Below are 22,464 nucleotides of genomic sequence, written 5' to 3'. Positions count from 1 at the left end.
GAAAGATTCTGTGAAACGTTAGTCACGCGAGATGTTAGCCGTTATTCACATCAAATTAATGGTTAATGATATAAATGTGTTGTTTCTTTGCATTTAACATGCGTTGCAATGCTAAGTATCACTCAATAAAATGAATTTGTAGCCGTGTTAGGGTAGTTTTTTGCACATTTGGATCGACGTCTTTCTATACGTACGTAGCACTTGATTATACCCTGATTTTTCGAAACATGAGAATACACGAAGAAAATCTGGCAAATGAAAAAGAAAGGACGTATCCTTGATTTTTTGCTAGAGTAATTTGATAAGTTTAGACCTAACGCAGTTTTTGATAATGGGAGACATTTGGAAAATCACAACTTTGATGATATTTTGGCGGACAGACTTTTTTTTTCACTATAAAGATTTAAATGAAACTTCTGACAGTCCCCAACTAACATAGTTTCTATTATATGGTCAAATAAACTAAAAAGATCCGTGTGCTTATTTTAAGATATTTGCACATAATCTAAAAGACCATTGAAATTCAATCGGATTTGAAAGCATTATTCTGAATTATTTCAAGTTACAACATTTTCATCTTTTTTTAGTACAGTTATTTTACAGTCTAGACGATAATTATACGCAGGGCAATTTTCCTTTCCGTAAACCGGGTCCAAGCTTTATTCTATGTTATCCGGATAAATGACGTTACGCCATGACTTCAGTTTTATCAAATGTGCAGAATTACCTTAATACTCGTCGGTACAGTGTATACTTCCCCTTATCGGTACAGTAGATTCCTGCGCGATGGCGGATAAACTAGGACACGGTATATTTCGTTTTTAAATAGATATTTTTTACACTTGATATTTCTGTAGCATGAAAAATGATATTCTATTACTGTAACTGTATTACAAGGTTGATCAAAAATATGCATCATGATACTGTAGTGCCTAATATGTTCAATACAGGTGTTCTCACTGACACAGTATCTGCGGTCACTGACTACATAAATTTAAACCTAAAGTGACTTAGCACAAATACGTATATTCCTAGTAAACCTGATTAGAGTGGCGAATATTGAATAATATTCTACTATATTTCATGGCGAATATTGAATAATATTGTACTATATTTCATTGATTTTATAATCTGCATCATTTAAAGTGAAGGGCACAATACACTAAATGTAACTGCTGAACATAAACTTAACATTAAGGGAATGCACGCAGCGTTTTATGTATCTGAGGGTTAGCCTTATGGTTAAAAGGCTACGACTAGACCCAAAACAAACGAACTGTGACTGTTTTATGACATATTTACATATCTAACTGTTATGTATCTTTACTATTTTCACTTACATGTAGGTCATTATTTTGCGAATTAAAAATTATATTTAGCTCCTATTTTAATGTTAACTGACATAACCGAACAGAACACAACTTTTATTTAAATCATATCAAAATGTAAGACGGGTAATCACTAATTAACAAAAAGTTCATTAGAGAAGAAAGCTACGCGTGTGTAGTTCGTTACTGACCTCTGAATCTGATCTTTACACCAGTTTATTATCAGAGGGTAGCCATAAATTTATGATAATATAAAGTTAGCGGACAGTACTTGCAATTCGGGTCTAAACAAAACAGGTTCGAATATCAATCAAGATTATACTATTTAATAGTATTCATTTACATTCGATTTTTGTGTCCCCCAAAATTTTTGGGGTGCACTTACATTTGCCCTTGTCCGTATCCCTGTCCGTCCGTCCGTCAGAATTTGTGTTGTGCATATCACAAAAAGTGTTTGACCTAGTCATCAAGTTTTAATTGGGATTTCACACAGCAAGACCAGAGTTATGGCCTTAGTCAAAAACATGCATACAGTGGCAGGAGTGGGGGACACTAGTGTTCTATGAGCACATATTTACTTTAATTTATGAGTAGTTTATCTATTTTCATTTCAATACGAGGCTGAGTTATAACAATCTTCAATCTGCTCTTCTTCTCATTTGTGCAACATACATAGACGTATTTTATTATTTCCATTTTGCTGCAAATTATATTTGTTTCTCGCCGAAGGCATGCACACGTTACGAACTTGTGCTGACCCTGAGAGACCGTGTTAACATTTGTAACAGGTATTGTAAATATAAGAAGGGTATTTAAACCATGGAGCGATATATCTAGAGTATGCCTTGTCTCTTTTACTTGCATGCTAAGCTGCCAAACGCTTCGGTCAGACTACGTAGTTTTAACAATTATACTTTAACCGTGCGCAGCGGGCAAATCGGTTAGATTTGCCATCCGATTAATCGGCATAATCGGACAAGCCAACCGATTCGATTAATCGGATATAATCGGATAATCGATTACTCTAGTTACATATATATAAGTTCACCTCACAGTGTATATTTTATGTCATTACTTAAGAAATGAACCACACAGACAAATATCCTATTTCTATTGTATCCCTTCATAAACACGAGTAAGTTAGCAGCATAAAAGTAAAATAGATGTTAAGATAGTAAACTTCAAATCAGATACTCTTAATTTCACCAGTGACTTATCCAGTGTTATTTTAATTAAACTTTTTTGGAGCAAAAACAAGTATTAACGATTTATTTATTCTTAATTAACGACTGGAATGATTTCAATCCCACAACAGCAAAAAATGAAAATACCTCTGCTAATATGCTTGCGTAAATTTTACGGCATGCAATGCATACTGCCATACTTATGTCAAGAGTTTAGGTTGATGGTTTTCCCGGCTTAATTTTGTAAAAGCCACATATCTTCCAAAATCTGGGTTATCACAGATGACTTCAGTTTCTTTCGAGACTTTGGAGGAAGCCATTTTTACGTAGAGTAGTTTCCCTTGGCGTAACTGCCCTAAAGAACCGTAAATACCAAAAAGAAAAAGATCAGAAACAACTAAATTATCCCTTTAGGGTGCCAAGTAATTAATCGGTCTGGGAAAAGTGAAGTCGGCGATCGCGCTCATGAATGCAACGCCGACGATTATTCGATTGTCGCCGATTGTCGGCCCATCACTAGTATCTAGAGTGTCCGCTTAGAGCGCGGAAGGTCAAGCGTTTGATCCTTGACCTCGTCATACTAAAGACGCGAAAAAAATGGTACTGGTACTGGTACCTCCCTTGCTTGTCATTCAGTATTGTAGGGTTGTACCAGGATGTTACTTAAGCCCGGTTACTAGATACCTAGTTTGTCGCACAAAAGCTTTGTAGCTCATGTTACCTGTTGATAATATGAGACGTTGCAAGACCGCACTTACCTTTTGCAATATGAGCTAACCTGCAACTTGTTATTTTGCAGTTTGTTGCAAATTACTGAAAGTACTTTCTTCATTATATTTAACGCGTACGCTTAGAACAATATGAATATGTTGTTGGTAACATTTAAAAATTTGAACAAAATCAAATAATGACATCAAACGAAGTTACTCCTTTTACAACTTCAAGCAATTTTTTAAGTCACAAAATGAACTAAAATGTTTAGAATTTACAAATCAGCGAAAAAAGTTATGAAGGCGGAAGCTAAAAACCGTTTTTTGATGTTCCTTCCACGTCAAATTCTATATATGTGTATTCTTATAAAAAGTACTCATCAGATTTTTAAAAAAGTTTCTGTGTAATATTTGCAATTTTTCAAAAACGGGATGTTGTAGTAAAATGAATAAATTATATCTTCTCAGAAATGGCTTATATGTTGCTTTTTTCAGTCCTGGGGCAACAGTTAGAATTTATAGTGCATTAGTAATATATTGTACACTTATTAAATGGCTTATCCGTCAATAGTCAAAACTATTGCCCGAGTATCGAAGGACCGAGAACAAATAGTTTTTACTTTGACCGAGAAGTCGTTCAGTTTAGTGACTTTCGTTTCTTTTTCTTCAAACTTTGACGTCTAGTGTTTAACTATGAACCGGTCAATAACACAAACTATGGACCTATGATTTATATAAGGTGTCATATAACATTTTTTATTGCGCCAGCCAGACATGTAAAGGCAGCATGCTTTGCTAAGATATTTGGGTCCTTAATAATATTGAACACGTTCCTCGGTCATTTAATAAACAAGGACATGAGTGGAACCGACGGGACTTTGTCCAGTAATCATATACATTGTGTGATAAATCTACTTTTAGAAATGTAGAAGTTTGCAATAACTCTGCAAGAAGAGACAGAGTTCTTGTGCTCTGCTTTTTCTCCATTGTGGTTTTAATATATTGACTGCAATTCATTCAGTACTTCTGAATACTAATCACATAAACGTATTGATTATGCAAAAGCGCTTAAAAGTTCGGACAAGGAAAATAGGAAGATGAACACGGCGCAAGTGCAGAAAATGTGGTTTTATATATATACTATCAGAAGATATACTTTTATACGTATGTGATGGAAATATTCTTGTAAATGTTTATAAGAAAAAGTATATACGTATACTAGTACTAATGTATTGGTTATGCATATACATATACTAGTACAAATAGTATAAATATTATGTATTAGTTATGCAAAACTTAAAAATTACATGCAACGTGTTAAACGAAGTAGTTAATTTTTTAAATGTAAAATATGAATGTTCAGTATCATTTGATATAATTTCTATGGATATTTTTTTCTAAAAAAGATTGTTCATTTATCAAAAGGTATACTAGTATCTAATAAATCAGTTTCTTTGTCTATTGAATATTCTAAACATGGCCAATTAGTATAACTGGTACCTAGAAGAAAGTCATGCTTTTATTCTTAAGTATCTCTATTATCTACATGTATGATATACCCTTTCATTATACAAGTGCATTGTTTCCGTTCAAAATGCTGACTTTATCAAAAGTTGATCATCATCGACCCGATGTTTTTATTCGTTCCGCCCTAGTCGGACTTTCGAACTACTGTTTCTTATGTTGGTAAGTAAAAAAGGGAAAATTACCATGTTGTGTTGATCTTTGCATGTTATATCATGTCTCGTTGGTTCTTTTACTTTTCGTTCGGACATGCACGATACGAAATGCATTAAAACCAGTTCGACATGATACGAACGCCCAGATAAACACACTTTTGTATAATATTTTCTGTTTGAGAATAACTGTTTACAAAATACGTCACTAAAGTAATGGAATGTGACTTGGTCTCCTTTGTCTAGATGGTTTATACAAAGCTCAGGCGGCACAGACGCCAAGTATCTCCGAGTTAACAGAACTTGCACAGGAGCTGGGTCTGCACTGCAAGGATGGTGAACTGGAACATTTACAAGGTGAATATAAATAGATAAGCTAAGAGTAAGCCGATATATAAGCACAGTGCTCAACATTTTTGCTATCTCATGGAAAGTTTCCAAAACATATAATGTAATGATTTTGTTTAAATTGTTCGGTTGCAATTATTGAGTAACGATAATTAAAACAATTTTCATGACACATTTTTTTCTGTAAATTGAACGATAACGTTTCGAGTACAATGCTTTAGATGCTGACAGATATCTTTCAGACAAATTGTATTGAAAATTAGAATAAGTGTATCTTATGTAATTCTGAAAATGACAAATCTACATACGTATCGTTTCACAACAGAGCACATGGAGGAGACACTTGCCGGAAGTTACCAAATTGTAAATGACCTCGTTGCACCCACGCTTCCGGTTAAATATCCCAGAGTGCCTGGCTACAGACCGGAACCTGAAGACAATCAGTGCAATGCATGGTATGGTGCATTCAGATACAAAATTATGTACACATAAAACATGCTACTGAAGGAATATATAATTGTATACTGCAAAGTAATTAGATCAAAGACTAATTCTGACCCCATAGTTGGAAATCATACGGCCTCGCTTTATTCTATTCGTAGCTCCAAAATGAATAATCTTATGAAAAAGGGGAAGGATTATTTGAGTGGACATTGTGAACCTTCCGCTTATTAAACAGGCAGCCAAAAGATAAAAAAGCACCAAAAACAGCCTTTATTCAGCAGAAATAAAAGTGTCGAGTTCTAAATATTAGTAATTAGTCACTGAGACTGTTATTCGGAAACACCAAAATATATGACAGTATTTCCTTCTGTTGACATCATAAATGTTACATGAACATATTTTTTGTCTTCTAGGGTAATATTCATTCATTTTGTGTAGATGTATGAATATTGCATTTTATTAAATTGTATTTCCTAGGTACTGGAAATGCAATATAGAGGGTGCTCCAGAAGGGAAATTGAAGGGTAAAACATTTGGTATCAAAGATAATACGTGTGTAGCTGGCGTTCCCATGATGAACGGATCAAAGATAATGGAAGGATTTGTACCTGATATTGACGCTACTATTGTTACTAGAATCTTAGACGCAGGTAAAATTTCACCAACTGGCTATTGTTTTGAAAATGTTAATTATTGTTGTCATTAAAGACTGAAGCTGCACCGACGTTAAGAACTGGATATCTGTCATATTAATGATAAAGCTAGAAAATAATATAAAATTAACAACAACAAGAATCAACACAAATCTGAGTCTCTGTGCTTTTATCATTTAGGGTACAATGTGGCTATTGCAAACAGGTGCTGTAGCTGGTATTTCGACACGGTTTGAAGTATAAGACGGAATGCAATTAAAACTTTGTTTGAATATCTTTTTTTTCAGGCGGGAGAATCCTTGGTAAAACTAATTGTGAACATATGTGCTTTAGCGGGAGTAGTTGGACCAACGATACCGGACCAACCTTGAACCCACACGACAAGTCGAGATCTACTGGAGGTTCCAGTGGAGGTTCCGCTGCAGCGGTATGTAATTTACTTTGTCAGTAAAAATGGTATTTGTTTTCTGCGTGCTACTGTTTCATTGTGTCACCTTTATCGCTGGCGAAATGTTCATCAACTCAGTATATTACAATTTCTTTGACAAATGACAGGTTTACAATGGTGATGTTGATATGGCTGTTGGCGGAGATCAGGGAGGGTCCATACGCATCCCTGCATCATGGTGTGGAATTGTGGGGCATAAACCTACATGGGGCTTGGTACCGTACACAGGAGCTCTTCCTATTGAAATTACATGCGACCATCTTGGACCAATGGCTAGAAATGTTCGGGACTGTGCTCTTTTGTTAGAGGTAAGTATCATAATTTATATTTAAATTTTGATAATGTAAAACGGAAATTGACAAGTTCTGTAGGATAAACAGCTGATAAACTCAACCACATAAAATGACAACAATAACTTACCAATACATATTCGCAGTACGAAGTCGTGTTAAATATTATGAAAACCTGTCACCGCCCGTCGTTTCTGATTATAGTATAACAGTTACATCCATCATCCGGGCAATTAAGATTTTAGTATGTGTATATATTTGGTTATTTCTTATTATTTTTAATTCATGTTTTGCTAATGTAAAAACAGTTCCATTTTGTTTTGTTTGACTTTGTAATTGTTTGTACTTTTGGAATATATTGTGTAAAGCACTAATGAACATGTGCCTGTACATTAAAAGAGTGTTGTATAAATGCGGTATAATAATAATAATGATAGTAGTAGTAGTAGTAATAGCAGCGACAGCAGCAGCAGCAGCAGTAGCAGCAGCGGCGGCAGCAGCAGCAATAATAATAATAATAATGATGATGATTGATTATTATTTGTTTCAAACTTTTTTTTATAAAAAGGTGTTTTATCCATCTGGTAGAAATTTTTCACATCTTTGAATATAATACTTCGAGATTATGTCCAAATATGTGCATTTGGCGTACTTCTGTTCTTGTTACTCAGTTCCCAGTATTTATCCCAGCTTCAAGAGGACGGTATATTCATTCTTTAACATATGTGCGGCTATATTTAGGGTGATATGAGGTAATGAAATCAAATTTTAAGTTCAGTGTTACGTATTTTCTTTTCAGAATACATTTTTAATGTTTATTTGAAGTCTTCATTTAAAGTAAAAGGTAGTTAAATGTTGTTTCCGTTAATTTCATTCAGTTTACTTTGCTTCCCTCCTAGGTTATTGCTGGATATGACGAAGGCCGCGACTCCCGCCAGCCACGTGACCTAGAGGTGCCAAAATACACTGAACTTGTAAGTATACCGGTTTTACAAATATGAAGGTGATGATATTTGTTTTAGTTCGTGGTAATATTTTGCATTCTTAGAAGAAGAAACGTTCATATGCTAAAATGCATTTATTGTCCATTCAGCTTGATGGCAAACTGGACGGCTGGAAGATAGGTTTGGTGACTGAGGGTTTCACAGGTTGTGACAGTGACGTCCAGTCTGTTGTACGAGAAGCGGCCCAGCAACTGATCAAAGCTGGAGCGCAAGTGGAAGATGTTTCTGTACCCATGCATACACATGGTATAATATTCAAGTTTTGGCTTATAAATAATTCTGAAGTCAAATGATAAACATCTTAGACAATATAGTATATAGGTATAAATTTTTGCCGAATGCTTCGCGGCCAAATTCAAGTCCTATAACATTCGTGGATAGTTAGAAACATCGAATATAAGTGAAAAATAAACAAAAAGAAATATCATTATTATTTAATATGGACATTATGCCTTCAGTCAGTATAAAAATGTTTATGCATAAAACCATAATTATATTTCAGGTGTTGCTATTTGGTCACCAATTTGTACGGAAGGGGCGTATCAGTGCATGGTCCGGGGAGTTGGTAAGATATTGACATTATTAAATATTTGTAAACTTACGTTGTTTTGACTCGTGGTCTTTTATAACAATAAAGATATTGACGTTGTCATTGATTGATGAGTAAAATACCTAACTGATTTAGCATAATAAGAAGTCGATTATTTTGTTATTGTCCATACACATTGTAAGTAATTTGAAATTACTCACAAATAATTCTTTTTAGTCCTCGAATGATAATTATTGGGAAGATTACCCGCTGATTATGGACGACAAAAAACCTGAAAGACTTGTATTTGCCTCCCAAAGTCTTGACTGAAGAGTAAGAGTGATGACTATTTGATTGCTTATACAATTTTCATGTACATATATACCAGCTTATTACAGCCACATAAAACCCTAACTGTATCATGGTAGTAAAATTTATATTACTTTTTATACGTTAAAAGATATACAAAATAAATACCTTTATAGCTATGCTCTGTCCCTTTTTTAAAATAAGGATGAGTAATATTACACAACAGATAATAAACTAAACTGAAGCTATGTTTTATTGTTTACCTCATGACGTCATTTCTATTGAACGTACCCTAAACATGTTACTGCATGAAATGAATAATAAAATAATCACTTGTTAAGAACCTGGAAGTATGATGTTAGTAGACACGTGCCGAAAAAAATAGAAGGCTCGTTAAACTTTTACACCCGCCTACTAACTAACCTAACAAGAGGGCCAATATGGCCCTAGGTCGCTCACCTGAGAAACACACCATAAAGTGTAAACATGTTTGACCTAGTGAATTCATGGAAACAAATATTCTGGCCAATTTTCATCAGGATTGGACCAAAAATGTTTAAACAAGTATTTTCTATGATCTAGTGACCTAGTTTTTGACCCCAGATGACCCATATTCAAATTTGATCTAGATTTCATCAAGGCAATCATTCTGACCAAATTTCATGAAGAGCAATGGAAAAATACAGCCTCTATCGCATACAAAATGTTTTTCTTTGATTTGACCTAGTGACCTAGATTTTAATTTTAGATGACCCATATTCAAACTTGACCTAGATTTTATCAAGGCAATCATTCTGACCAAATTTCATGAAGATCACTTGAAAAATACAGCCGCTATCGCATACACAATGTTTTTCTTTGATTTGACCTAGTGACCTACTTTTTTACCCCAGTTAACCCATATTCGAACTTAACCTAGACTTTATCAAGGCAATCATTCTGAAGAAAGTTCATGAAGATCAATTGAAAAATACAGCCTCTATCGCATACACAAGGCTTTTCTTTGATTTGACCTACTGACCTAGTTTTTTTATCCCGGATGACCCATCTTCCAACTTAACCTAGATTTTGTCAAGGCAATCATTCTGACCAAATTTCATGAAGATCAATTGAAAATTACAGCCTTTATCGCATACACAAGCTAAATGTTGACAGACGACAGACAGACAGACGACGGACATCGAGCGATCACAATAACTCACCTGAGCACTGCTCAGGTGAGCTTATAATAGCTAGCTACTGAACGTGTAATTCGTATACACTAATACCTTTCGAGGGCGTCCAGTATATCTCAAAGGAAAATATTGTTATACATGGCTTTGTCCCAAATATCTATGCAGCTCAATTGATAACGATATTTTAGTTTTTAGATATTCTTATATTAAAAATACTTTCAGGTGCTGGATACCATTACAAGGGTTACTATGGAGAATCTATTATGACGAAACTTTCCCATGGATATAAGATGGAGGCGAAACAATTGTCTGAACCTATGAAACTTGTCTGCATGTTCGGAAAATATATAGAAAAGGTTTGGCAAGTTTAATATAAGTCTCATGTCATGTTTTATATTGTGTTACTTCGGTATATGAGCTATAAGATGGGAGTTATTCTGTTTTGAACCCATATATCGCAGTACATAAATGGATGGTCTATCATTGTTTTTATTATGAATAAGTAAATCCCTACATTTGATATTTTTGCATTATTAATTATTAATCATAATAGTGATGTATTTTAAATATCTCTCTTATAAGATGAATGACTGTTGTGATGGTTAAGAATTATTGTAGCTGGGACTGAAGAACTCAGACCGGCCGCGTGAATTCCTCGCTTTACAATGGCAGTGGGAATATAATGATTGTCAAGATGCACCACATGTGTCGATTGAAGTTGTGCATCGGCCAATTTCAATTTTGCCAATGGATTGTATGAGTAAGAGCAAAATTGATACCCGTATATTTGAAAACAAAATGCAGTTTTGTCCGAAATATGTTATTTAAAACAGATCGACAGTAACGAGATAGTGTTCCATGGAGTGAGTTTCTTTATCCTCACTATATGGCTCACAATAATGAGTGGTTTTATTTTGCAATGTGTCATTAAAGGCCTAAATCCACTGCTGTATGAGTGCTCCCACCCCAGTCCAAACTACAAGTCTATCCCTTTTTGCAATTTATTGTAGCTATAATCACAGCATGGGGTCTCCAAGAGACCAGTTTGATAAAAGATATGATTTATATTGTTAATCTTGTTTACACAGTGGTACTTTTTTGTCCAATGGATAATAATAATAATAATAATAATAATTTATTATAATTATTATTATTAATTTTGAAATGTGTTTCATATCTGTGCTGATATTTTCATATTTAATATGTCATGGTCATTGGTAAAAATGTCAAATGTTATTTAGACGGGTCATTCATAAATTCCTCCAACAAATGTCACAATTTCTAAAATCAATGAACATAGTAAAAATAACAAGAATTTATAAAAATTAAAGAAATATTATCTACAATATTTTGATATATTCTGAATTTGTGTGTAAACAACTACACTCATAGACATTTATAATCGGCCACCTATGATTTTCATGAATACGCTGAAAATAAAACAATAAAGTATACCACACATGGTTGATTTAAGCCATTTTAGTGGAAAATTACCCTCGCGAATAAATTGCATATGGGAACAAATGTAATCGAGAAAATTTCAGTTGTGTATTTAAATATTATCCAAGTTATCGCAGTTACAACAGTGACATATTATAAAAGTCTATGAGTGTATGTATGAATAAACACTACTTTAAAACAAAATGATAATGACTTACAAAATTGAAATAAGTTTCACTGACGAAAAATAATTTTCAAAGTACAGTCTTTCTGAAGAAGTTTTGTATGTAAGATGCTTAAGAAATTAGTGCAAATTATACAACATTTTTTTAAAATGATAATTTACTCTTCTATCAAATATTCAAGTGCTAATATATTTGCATTTTCTTGACCAAATTGTAAAATTGTCCGACCCCTGCTGCTACAATGAAGTCAGAATTTCTTTTGCCAGGCTATTCATTTTTTTAAGTTACAAGATATTGTGTAGAGGAGTTATGGTGGAAATCATTTTGACAAACTAAACTCTTCAGATATATGTTCATTTTAAGGTTTATGGAAACCGATTCTACGGACGTGCGCAGAATTTGAACATGAAGTTGACGAAAGCATACGACGAGGCATTGTCAAAGTATGACGTCCTTGTTATGCCGACATTGCCGTATAAAGCACCTTTGCTGCCGAAAAAAGATTGTACACTCCCAGGTTTGCTTACAAACTTTTCGACAGTTACGCTTAAACAAAGCATTTATGCGGGTGGGCGTCATATTTACTAGTGTTTGACGAGACTGATGTAATGAAATGTTTGTACTTTATGGACTTTTGAGAAAACAAGAGAGTAGGAGAGGGCAACTGTAAGCTAATATTGATTTCTGTCCAATTCCTAAAATGTTGTACTGTAAATATTTCATAATTTTTCTGAAGAAAAATATGTTTAAACTAAACTAAAACAGAAAAATATGGATGTCATCGTGATCACACCAATATTTTCGGACTTTTCTTTAGAAAGACATGTTACTTCAGTTCGAGGTAATATATTCGATCATTTGGATTCTGTGACAGAAGGGATTTGATAATCAAGATTTTAAAAGAAAAAAAAATGTTGTTTTTATAGAACGGTTGAAGAATGCGCTTGGCATGTTGAAGAATACAGCACCATTCGACAGTACAGGACATCCCGCACTTACTCTTAATGCGGGAAAATCGGAAGGTCTTCCTATTGGGATGATGATTGTTGGAAAGCAATTTGAAGATGCCAAGGTCCTTCAAGCAGCGTTTGCGTTTGAACAGTTGCAAAAGAAATAAACAGAGTGAAATAAATTCTATAAACATTTACTTTTGAATTATTTTGCCTTAAAAAGGATTATGAATCTGTTTATCTGTACATGTACACATAAATATATGTTCTATAAATATATGTTTCATAAATCCAATATAATATATAATATTATACGATTTCTTGTATCATGTCTATTTAGACGGTTATCTTTACATCGTAAAGCAGAGTGTTTTTTTTTTGTATAATAATTATATGAAAATATCCTTTTCTTGCTCATGTGAGCACGAAGTACTCAACATGAGCTATTGTGACCGGTCATTGTCCGGCGTCCGTCGTCCGTCAACATTTGCATTGTGAACACTCTAGAGGCCACAGTTGTAACCCAACTTTATGAAACTTGGACAGAATGTTTGTCTTGATGATCTCTATATCAAGTTCGACACTGGATCATGTGGGATCAAAAACTAGGTCAGCAGGCCAGATCAAATGAAATACTTGTGAACATTCTAGAAGCCACAGTTGTGACTCAATCTTTATGAAACCTGGTCAGAATGTTTGTCTTGATAATCTCTAGGTCAAGTTTGAATTTGGGTATTTGGGGTCAAAAACTAGGTCACCCGGTCAAATCAAAGGAAAAGCTTATGAACACTCTAAAGGCCACAGTTAGGACACAGAGTATTTGATAATTCCTAGGTCAAGATTGAAACTGGGGCATGTGGAGTCAAAACCTAGATCACTAGGAAAGATCAAATGAAAATCTTGTTAACACTCTAGAGGCCACAATTTAAGTTTGAAACTCATGATAATTGGTCAGAATATTTGTCTTGATGACCTCTGGGTCAAGTTAAAAACTAGGTCACTCGGTCAAATCATAGGAAAAGCTTATGAACACTTTCGAGGCCACGATTGTGACTCAATCTTTACGAAACTTGGTCAGAATGTTTGTCTTGACGATTTCTAGGTCAATTTGAAACTGGGTCATGTGGTGTCAAAACCTAGATCACTAGGCCAGATCAAAAGAAAATCTTGTTAACACTCTAGAGTTCACATTTTAAGTTTGAAACTCATGAGAATTGGTCAGAATGTTTGTCTTGTTGACCTAGAGGTCATTTTTAAATCTGGGTCATGTTGGGTCGAAAACTAGGTCATTCGATCAAATCAAAGGAAAAGCTTCATAACCCTATAGAGGCCGAGTTTATGACACTATCTTCATGAAACCTGGTCAAAATGTTTATCTTGATGATCTTAAGCCCAGTTTTGATTCTAGGTCAACAACAAGGTCACCTGTAAAAATCAAAGAAAAACCTTGTGTATGCAATAGGGAATGCGTTTTTTCATTTGATATGCATGCAACTTTGTCAGAATGTTTGTCTGAATGAAATCTCGGAATTTTTATCTGGGTCACGTTGGATTAAAAATTAGGTCACCAAGTCAAATAAAAGAATAAGCTTGTTGTCACTCACGGCCCAGATTTTTTGTTCAGAATGTTGATTATTATAAAGTCTTGGATGATTTCGAATCTGTGTCACGTACGTCACTAGGTCAAATCAAAGGAAAAGCTTGTATACACTCTAGATGCCACTTTTTTGTTCCAGTCTTCCCGAAACTTTGTAAGAATATTTTTTATGAAATCTCGGACAAGAACGAATCTGGGTCATGTGGGATCAAAACCTAGGTCACTAGGTCAAATCAAAGAAAATGCTTGTTTACACTCAAGAGGACACATTTTTGGTCCAATCTTAATGAAAATTGGTACATTGTAAGAATATTTGTCTCCATGAAATCACCGGGTCAAACATCTTTACACTGTTATGGTGTGTTACTCAGGTGAGCAACCTAGGACCATCTTGGCCCTTTTGGTGTGTGCATGTGCATATATACCTTGCGTAAAAACTGTAGAATATTGTTGTACTGTCTTGCTTTGGTTAATTTTCGTTATTGATATGAAGAAGTACTTGAAATAAGGACATAGATTTTCCTAGAAATTTAAAAAGTGACATGTGTATATATAGTTACACGGAGCTACTTTATTTCAGATAAAACATGTTAAGCAAAAACGTTTCGTTAATTCCCATTAACATATTTTTCTTAAGAAAAGATACATATTATACGAGCAATTATTCGGAGTTTGTATTAATACTTCTAAATGTTATATTGCAGTATTATATTCTCTGTTTAATCAGTCGCTTACATACGCCCATTTGAAAGAAATGGGTTTAAGCGAGGTCTGTGACGTCACTCTCAGTATTGGTGCTAACGTACTTGCTCTTTCTTTTATTAAAATATTAAATCATTATAAAGTGTTATATATTGTTAGAAATAGCAGGCTGTCCAACGCGTATTGTTGGCATGCATGCAGATATTGATAAAGTGTGTAATAAGGTTCTAGCCGAATTATGGCCCTTTCACTTGCATTTTACACACTTGTCCCCTTTTGACGCCCTTCACAGAGATACTAAACTGTCCAATGAGAAGCTTTAGATTCAGTTTTACATCGTCCCGATGAGATTCACAGAATAATTATCTTTTTCTCTGAAACAGCTGTTTTCGCCGTGTATAGAAATAATGAGCTGATTTTGGTAAGCAGGTGTAAAATCAGGATTTATATATAAATCTTATTTTCGTTTCGGTTAGATGATTTTAGCGGAGTTATGGTCCTTTCACTTGGCACATGTATTTTATCATTTGCTAAAAGTCTGCACTGTTTGCGCAGAGGTTAACTAATTTTGTGTGTAGATGTGTAATGTGGTAGGGATTCGCAGTTATAATAATTTTACTTTTGTTCCTGTCCGGTTATTTTGGTGGCCTTTTAATTAAAAAAAATAATTTCGTTATCAACACACTATTTTCGGCGCGTAGATATAACGCGCAGATTTTCTTATTTTCTCGCGTAAAGGTGCGCAGTGAGAATCACTCTTTTACTTCCGAAGCTGAGTTTATGGTTATGGTTCCATCATACAATAATATTTTGTTAAAACCACCTTCAGTCGTATAATGGACGGGGTTTTCCAGAATATCTATTACCATTTTGTCCGCTTATAATTCTTATTTGGAGTAAACACCCAAGATAAAAGCTATATGACAACATTATTTACATAATAAAGATTTTTTATGTGCATAATAATTTCATACTTTTTCTTACATGTTTCTGCTCTGTATTTATTTATAAACTTCACATAAATATACAATCTAGAAATAAAATTACATGTATCTTGAAATGACTATGTTAACCATGTTTTTCCAAGATATGATAGAGCATTATTCCATCCCTTATTTATTGCTTCTTGGACCTTTCTAGTTTTAATGTTGTAACGAAAACACAAATTACTCCAGTAAAGACAACTTTTTGTTAACATTCGCTCTTCGTTCTCTCGAAACATCTAGAAAATATCCAACCAAACTATAAAATTATCAAGTGGACCAGGAGAGTCACTGAAGATTTCGAAGTTGTATGCCAGCATATTAGGTTCAATACTCTAGATAGTGTGGTGCATGCTCCTTCAGATATATTTTATCGAGAATGAACGTTTGTAATAACAAGACTGCAATTGTTTTCATTCTTAATTTAATATTACATATTGAATGACCAAAACATTTAGTCTGTGTTTTATTGGCTTTGAAAGGTATAATTCATTCGCATGACGCGTGTGGCAGCCATTGACAGCAATATTTTTAGTTAGTATACATCGTGTTTACTTGCCAGACACACATCTAACCGTTATTAGGGAATCAAAAGTAAGCCTCAACATATGAGCCGTGCCATGGGAAAACCAACATAGTGGGTGTGCGACCAGCATGGATCCAGACCAGCCTGCACATCCGCGCAGTCTGGTCAGGCTCCATGCTGTTCGCTTTTAAAGCCTATTGGAATTGGAGAAACTGTTAGCGAACAGCATGGATCCTGACCAGACTGCGCGGATGCGCAGGCTGGTCTGGATCCATGCTGGTCGCACACCCACTATGTTGGTTTTCCCGTGGCACGGCTCATCTCATTATACTACCGCTTCATGGTCCTGCAGCAAGCCCAGGTCTAGAATCTTGGCGAAAAGGGACACCAGGGTGGGGGTAGGAACGGGTGGGCTCGTCATCTACAAGTATATAGAAAGGCGAAGTTTAGACCGTTTTGGACATTATATATGCAAATCCTGTTCAAGTCAGGATCAAAAAGTATGTCGTGTGATGGCACATGTAGCAGTTATGTGTAATGGAGAGGGGATCAGGAAATTTTGAAATCATACAAGTAAAATGATGTATCCTAAGCCATGGAACATATGCATTTGTTATTTGTGTGCCCAACAACACCAATAGTTAAGATTTTTAAAACAAAACGCAACCATGACAAGTATGGTAATCTATGTGGGTTTCACCATTAGCAGAAAATATTTTGAAGAAAACAACATCAACAAACTACAGTTACTGTTATATATATTTTTCCTTTACATTTTCTTTCGACTATTTACTTAAAGAAAAAAGAAAATACTTTTATTCCAAATTATGCTAAAGAATTCAAAGGATTGTAATAAAAACACTTCGTCTTTTCAAAATACAAATGCATATGGATTTCTTTTGAATTCATCGTTAAAAATCTGGTCTGATTGCGTTGTTTCTATTGTTAAATTATGCCCCATATCGGTTGGTAGATTTATGCCCCTATTACCCCACCTTTATGAACGTAAGCCGACCGTGTCGGTGGTATATTTATGCCCCTATTACCCCACCTTTATGAACGTAAGCCGACCGTGTCGGTGGTAGATTTATGCCATATTACCCCACCTTTATGAACGTAAGCCGCCCGGGTCGGTGGTAGATTTATGCCCCTATTACCCCACCTTTATGAACGTAAGCCGCCCGGGTCGGTGGTAGATTTATGCCCCTATTACCCCACCTTTATGAACGTAATCCGGAATTTTCTTTTTCTCCTGAGACGGGCACAGGAATAGTTTTATTCGGATCGAATTTACGCCATTACGGAGTCCTTAGACATTATTCATTACTTACTGGCCGATTTGGAAGATATGTTCATGCAAACTCCTGTAAATCCAGGACTGATCAGTGCCGCATAGTTTAAGGGTTTCCGCAATTACCAGTATCATAATACGCTTGCAATGTTTATAGTGTGTATAACCATACGAGACTTTTGTTACGACCTGAACACGCTTAAAAGTATGCTTTTCTCGAAAGGATGTTTTATTTTTACGGCAATATTCAGTTGTTATTCGTATCATTTATATAGCCTTTTAACTCCTCTACCCCTGGGTAGAACCACAGTCAGTTTATCACAGTGAATAAGTGTGTGAAGTTTCAATCTAATCCCACAAGTGGTTACTGAGATACAAGCTTAACCAAATCGGTACAGGTGATAACTTTTCACCTTGTCTGACACCAGTCTGACTAGCAAAAATATCTGATAAAGTATTATTTGATTTCACACATGACTTTGCTTTTTTTATACATATTAAAGACAATTTTGAAACATTTTCCATCTATATTATAATTTAATATCTTACGCCATAACGGTATACAATTAACAAACTCGAAAGCCTTTGCGATAATCCACAAAAGCACAAAATAGTTTTTGTGGGCAGCGAAGCGTGACCACAGATTTACCATACCACAAATTTACGGTCAAAACGCTTATCCGAAACCGAAGAACAAGTAGTTCCATGTCCTCCATAAATTTTACGTAATTCAAGTCTGTTTAACTTTCAGAAAGCTTCTGAGATTCAACTTTATCAAAACTGCTTAAGTACAAATTTGTCGTAATCTATATTTTATAACAAAAACATCGCGTATGAAAATGAGCGTGCTTGCTTTGATCACATGACCAAAACAATTCTTCATCACGTGACCAAAATAAACTATGAATAACCTACAAAAATAGTATAGTACTTCAGCACCATCCGCGTAGATCTATAATCGGTATTAAAACCAAGTTGCGTCTTCTGTAAACGTTTTAAATTAAAACTCAGTTCCTGCTAGAAAAGTAAATCGAAATTTTATTATTATAGCAACACCAAAGAGCTTGTTTTGGTCACATGATCAGAAAACATCTAACTAGCACGGCATGCGTTCTATTTTCGGATAAAATTGCACCCGTGTATCCTTTGAACTTTGTATAGCATGGGTTTATTGAAAGATATATTGCATGAAATCAACAGAAGAGGTGTTATCCTATTTATTTTTCATAGAGAAAGATAGGATCCTTTCATAATATTTACTTAAATATTTTTTATTTGCACGACTAAGGAAAATAATTGCAGCCGTAACGGAGGGGGCAAAAAATTCGTACCTGTTTCCCGAAAATACGAACGTATGCACTTCAATTTGATTTAATATAACATTCCAGCTGGTGTTTGCGATTGACATATCATTAAAGAGTATAATTAATTCGAAAGAAACATTGTTTTTAACAAATTCGTAAAAAGATCCTTTGGAAGCATAGAATGCAACCAAGAAGAATAATAGCAGACTCGGTTTGATTGAGTCTGTTCATGAGAGGTAATGAAATGTGCAACACCTCTTACGTCCCCTAGCACCGGCTTAAGCAGAACTCTATTACACATATGTTGAATGGACTCCATGATCCCAAAGGACCAGAAAATATAACAATACTAAAACATGCATATTGTCATGATTATGAGGCATATTATATTAATCTACAGCTGAAAAATGACTGAATGCAACCCGCAGATCATGATGTGTGCTGATATTGTAGATAGTAGGAGTTGTTTTTGGTTGTTTAAAAATTGAATGAAACATTTAATTTCATTGTAAATATTCTTTTATGGTTGCTTTTAGTTTAAGAACTATTCTGAAGTGTCTTTTATATATGTAATTTATGTATAATATATGCATAGCCTGCTTTTACCAAGATGAGATCTCATTTGAAAAAAAAATCAAAAAAAAATCACCTGTCAATGTCACAGGGGCCAGAACATGGAAACCCGTTTCTGATCAATCACTTGAGGATCACTTGACACAGAATGTTCAAACTTCATCGGATGATTGGACATGTAGAGTAGATGACCCCTATTGATTTTTGAATCACTTGATCAAAAGTTAAGGTCACAGGAACCAGAACTTTGAAGACAGTTTCCAACAAATGACTTTAGAATCATTTGACCCAGAACCTTCAATCGCGATGATAGGAATTACAAAGCCGATGACCCTTAATGTTCTGGGGTCACTTGACTTAAGGGAAAGGTCACAGAGGCATGAAGGTGGAAAAACTCTTTCTGGATCAATAACTTGAGAATCACTTGACCCAGAATGTTGAAACTTCATAGGATGATTGGACATGAAGAGTAGATGACTCCTTTTGATTTTGGACTCACTCGATCAAAGATCAATGTCACAGGGGTCTGAACATGGAAAACGGTTTACTTGAGAACGATTTGACCCAGAATTTTGTAACTTCATAGGGTGATTGGACATGCCAAGTAGATGATCTCTATTGTAGCCAAACATTAGTGTCTCTTTGTCTTTCGTTCCTATCCTCTATTGACTTCTGGCCTATAACGACTACGCATTGGGAGACTAGGGAGACATGTGCATCTTCTAATTTGAAATGTAATTGCCCTCATTCAAAGGTGGATGGGTACATTGTAAATATTAATGTTTGATGATGGATGCTGGTCGGTCTGTAGACAAATCAGTTTCCGGATGATAACTGAAGAACGCTTTTTGGGCTTAGGATCATGAGATCGGGAGATTTGTCATGACCAGCAAATGACCCCTATTGATTTTGAGTTCAGTAGGTCAAAGGTCAATATCACATTGACAATAGAACTATTTTGCCAGAAAACTAGATTATGCTTTGGTCTAAGATCACATTTGATACGGAGGTCATTTAAGACTGGTAAATGACCCATAATTATTGATTAAAGATCAATACGTTAAATGTCCAGTAGGCAGTGACCAAATAATTTCTGTTCCTTGTCAGTTAATTCATGCAAGTGTTCTACAAGCTCTTGTTATAACTAGAATCTCCAAACATCACATGATTATCAATAATTCCATGCCCTTTGCTCACATTTACTGTTATTCCCCTTGTTCCAGTAAAAGTAGGGTGTTTCCCATTGATTTGTTAAAAAAATGTTTATAATTCAAAAAAGATTTTGAGCAAAATTAACCATACCTCACAAAATTTTCAATAAGCACATGAGCTTTGCTCATATATTATTTTATCCCCTTTAACAGAGTAAAAGCAGAGTTTTACCCCTTGATTTGGTAAAAGAAAGGTTGAAAATGCTTATTAATCAAAAGTAGTTTAACTAGAATCACCAAACTTAAGCTAACTGTTCATGCCCATTACCAGAAGCTGTCAACCGCTGCCCACATCAGTCCTCTCAGTGCTTTGATTTATTACTACATCTAGCAAAATACATATCAATTAAAGAGTTAAAGAAAAAAAAATATGGCCAACAGTACTATAATGCTTTCTAAAACCTGCCTGCTCTTCGCATGTGTTTTAGTCAGTAAAAAGTATTTTTCTAATGTTCAATAGAGACATCACATGTAAAGTGCTGCATGCCTGAGAGCTTATTTACAGTACACTTTCAACGGAAGATTACCTTATCTTTCTTGTAGAAGTAATTAGATTTACAGTTTATAGATCAAGTATCAGTAACATTTTTACTCTTATTTCCGAGAAACAATATGGTTAATTATTGTTGTGAACCATTTTGTAATGGACTTGGAGGAATACATTTTCCAAAGGACTTGGCAATAAAAGACATGTGGAGGGTAGCTGTTAAGAAAGGATTGCAAATTATGTTGTTTGCTACAGGCATTTCAAACCAGAAGACTATAAGACAAGGCATTAACAGACTTATGGAGGGTAGTTGTGAAGAAAGGATGGCAAATTATGAGATCCATCAAAACATGATGTTTGCTGTAGGCATTTCAAACCAGAAGACTATACAACAAGCGAAAAAAGTAAGCTCACATTTTCTGAATTCATTGCATTATAGAATTATTTAATCCAAAATGTTTAGTCTTAGAGTCATTGATGTACAAGTATTCTTGATATTCAATTTTGACACTTGTTGACAAAAATGGTCCTGATTGATTACAAGTTATTTCAATTAATTTTCAGACAAACGAATGCGTAAGAAGAATGGAGTAGTTCCGTCTGTCTTCTTTGAAAGGATGTCCACTGAGAAATTGGAATTGAAAGAGAGACAGAGAGAGAGGGTTGAACAAAATTAAGACGTACCCAAAAATTTGCAGAATGTTCATACCAAAATCCGGATTCATTGAAAATACCGGATGTTCAGATGTAAGTAGAAGTGTCCAGTGAAACAATACCAGAGGAAATTTTGAGCCGGCAACAATAAATGTTGCCATTCAATGTGAACTGCCAGTAGACTCTGAAGCACCTTTTACGGTTGAAAAGTTTAGAAAGAATCCAAATGCTTTGAAACATTACACTGGTTTTGACGATTACGATGACGATTATACATGCTTAGGATCAGCAGTTGACCACCTTAATAAGAAGTACAAACTGAAGCAATATAATCAGTTAATGGAATTGCGTCAGAACTCAGATGACTACGAAACTGGATTACTATTTAATTTGAGCAAAACAAGAGTTTCAAGCATTGTTAATACATGGTTCAATTGAATGAAGTTGATTGGTGGCCTTGTAG

General features: G+C 34.8%; 1 protein-coding gene across 1 annotated transcript; it reads left to right on the top strand.

Moving 5' to 3' along the window:
• Window positions 1-693: 693 nt before the first annotated feature.
• Window positions 694-16,032, top strand: LOC123529970 (amidase-like). Its single transcript, XM_045310615.2, has 12 exons — window positions 694-808; window positions 5,145-5,255; window positions 5,572-5,701; window positions 6,168-6,340; window positions 6,631-6,770; window positions 6,899-7,099; window positions 7,981-8,055; window positions 8,175-8,331; window positions 8,588-8,650; window positions 10,321-10,454; window positions 12,087-12,240; window positions 12,650-16,032. The coding sequence occupies exons 1-12, from the start codon at window positions 787-789 to the stop codon at window positions 12,838-12,840; spliced, it is 1,551 nt and encodes a 516-aa protein (XP_045166550.1). The 5' UTR covers window positions 694-786; the 3' UTR covers window positions 12,841-16,032.
• The last annotated feature ends 6,432 nt before the right edge of the window (window positions 16,033-22,464 follow it).

This window comes from Mercenaria mercenaria, chromosome 13, assembly GCF_021730395.1.
Source record: "Mercenaria mercenaria strain notata chromosome 13, MADL_Memer_1, whole genome shotgun sequence".
Lineage (NCBI taxonomy): Eukaryota > Metazoa > Mollusca > Bivalvia > Venerida > Veneridae > Mercenaria > Mercenaria mercenaria.
This window is presented reverse-complemented; position numbering and strand designations above follow the sequence as displayed.

What these genes read in the sequence shown, in the direction of transcription:
- LOC123529970 (XM_045310615.2), top strand. Translation starts at nt 787, where the DNA reads ATGGCGGATAAACTAGGACACG. An exon ending in GGCGGATAAACTAGGACACG is followed by an intron (nt 809 to 5,144) that starts GTATATTTCGTT and finishes TCCTTTGTCTAG; the next exon opens with ATGGTTTATACAAAGCTCAG. An exon ending in TCGGAAAATATATAGAAAAG is followed by an intron (nt 10,455 to 12,086) that starts GTTTGGCAAGTT and finishes GTTCATTTTAAG; the next exon opens with GTTTATGGAAACCGATTCTA.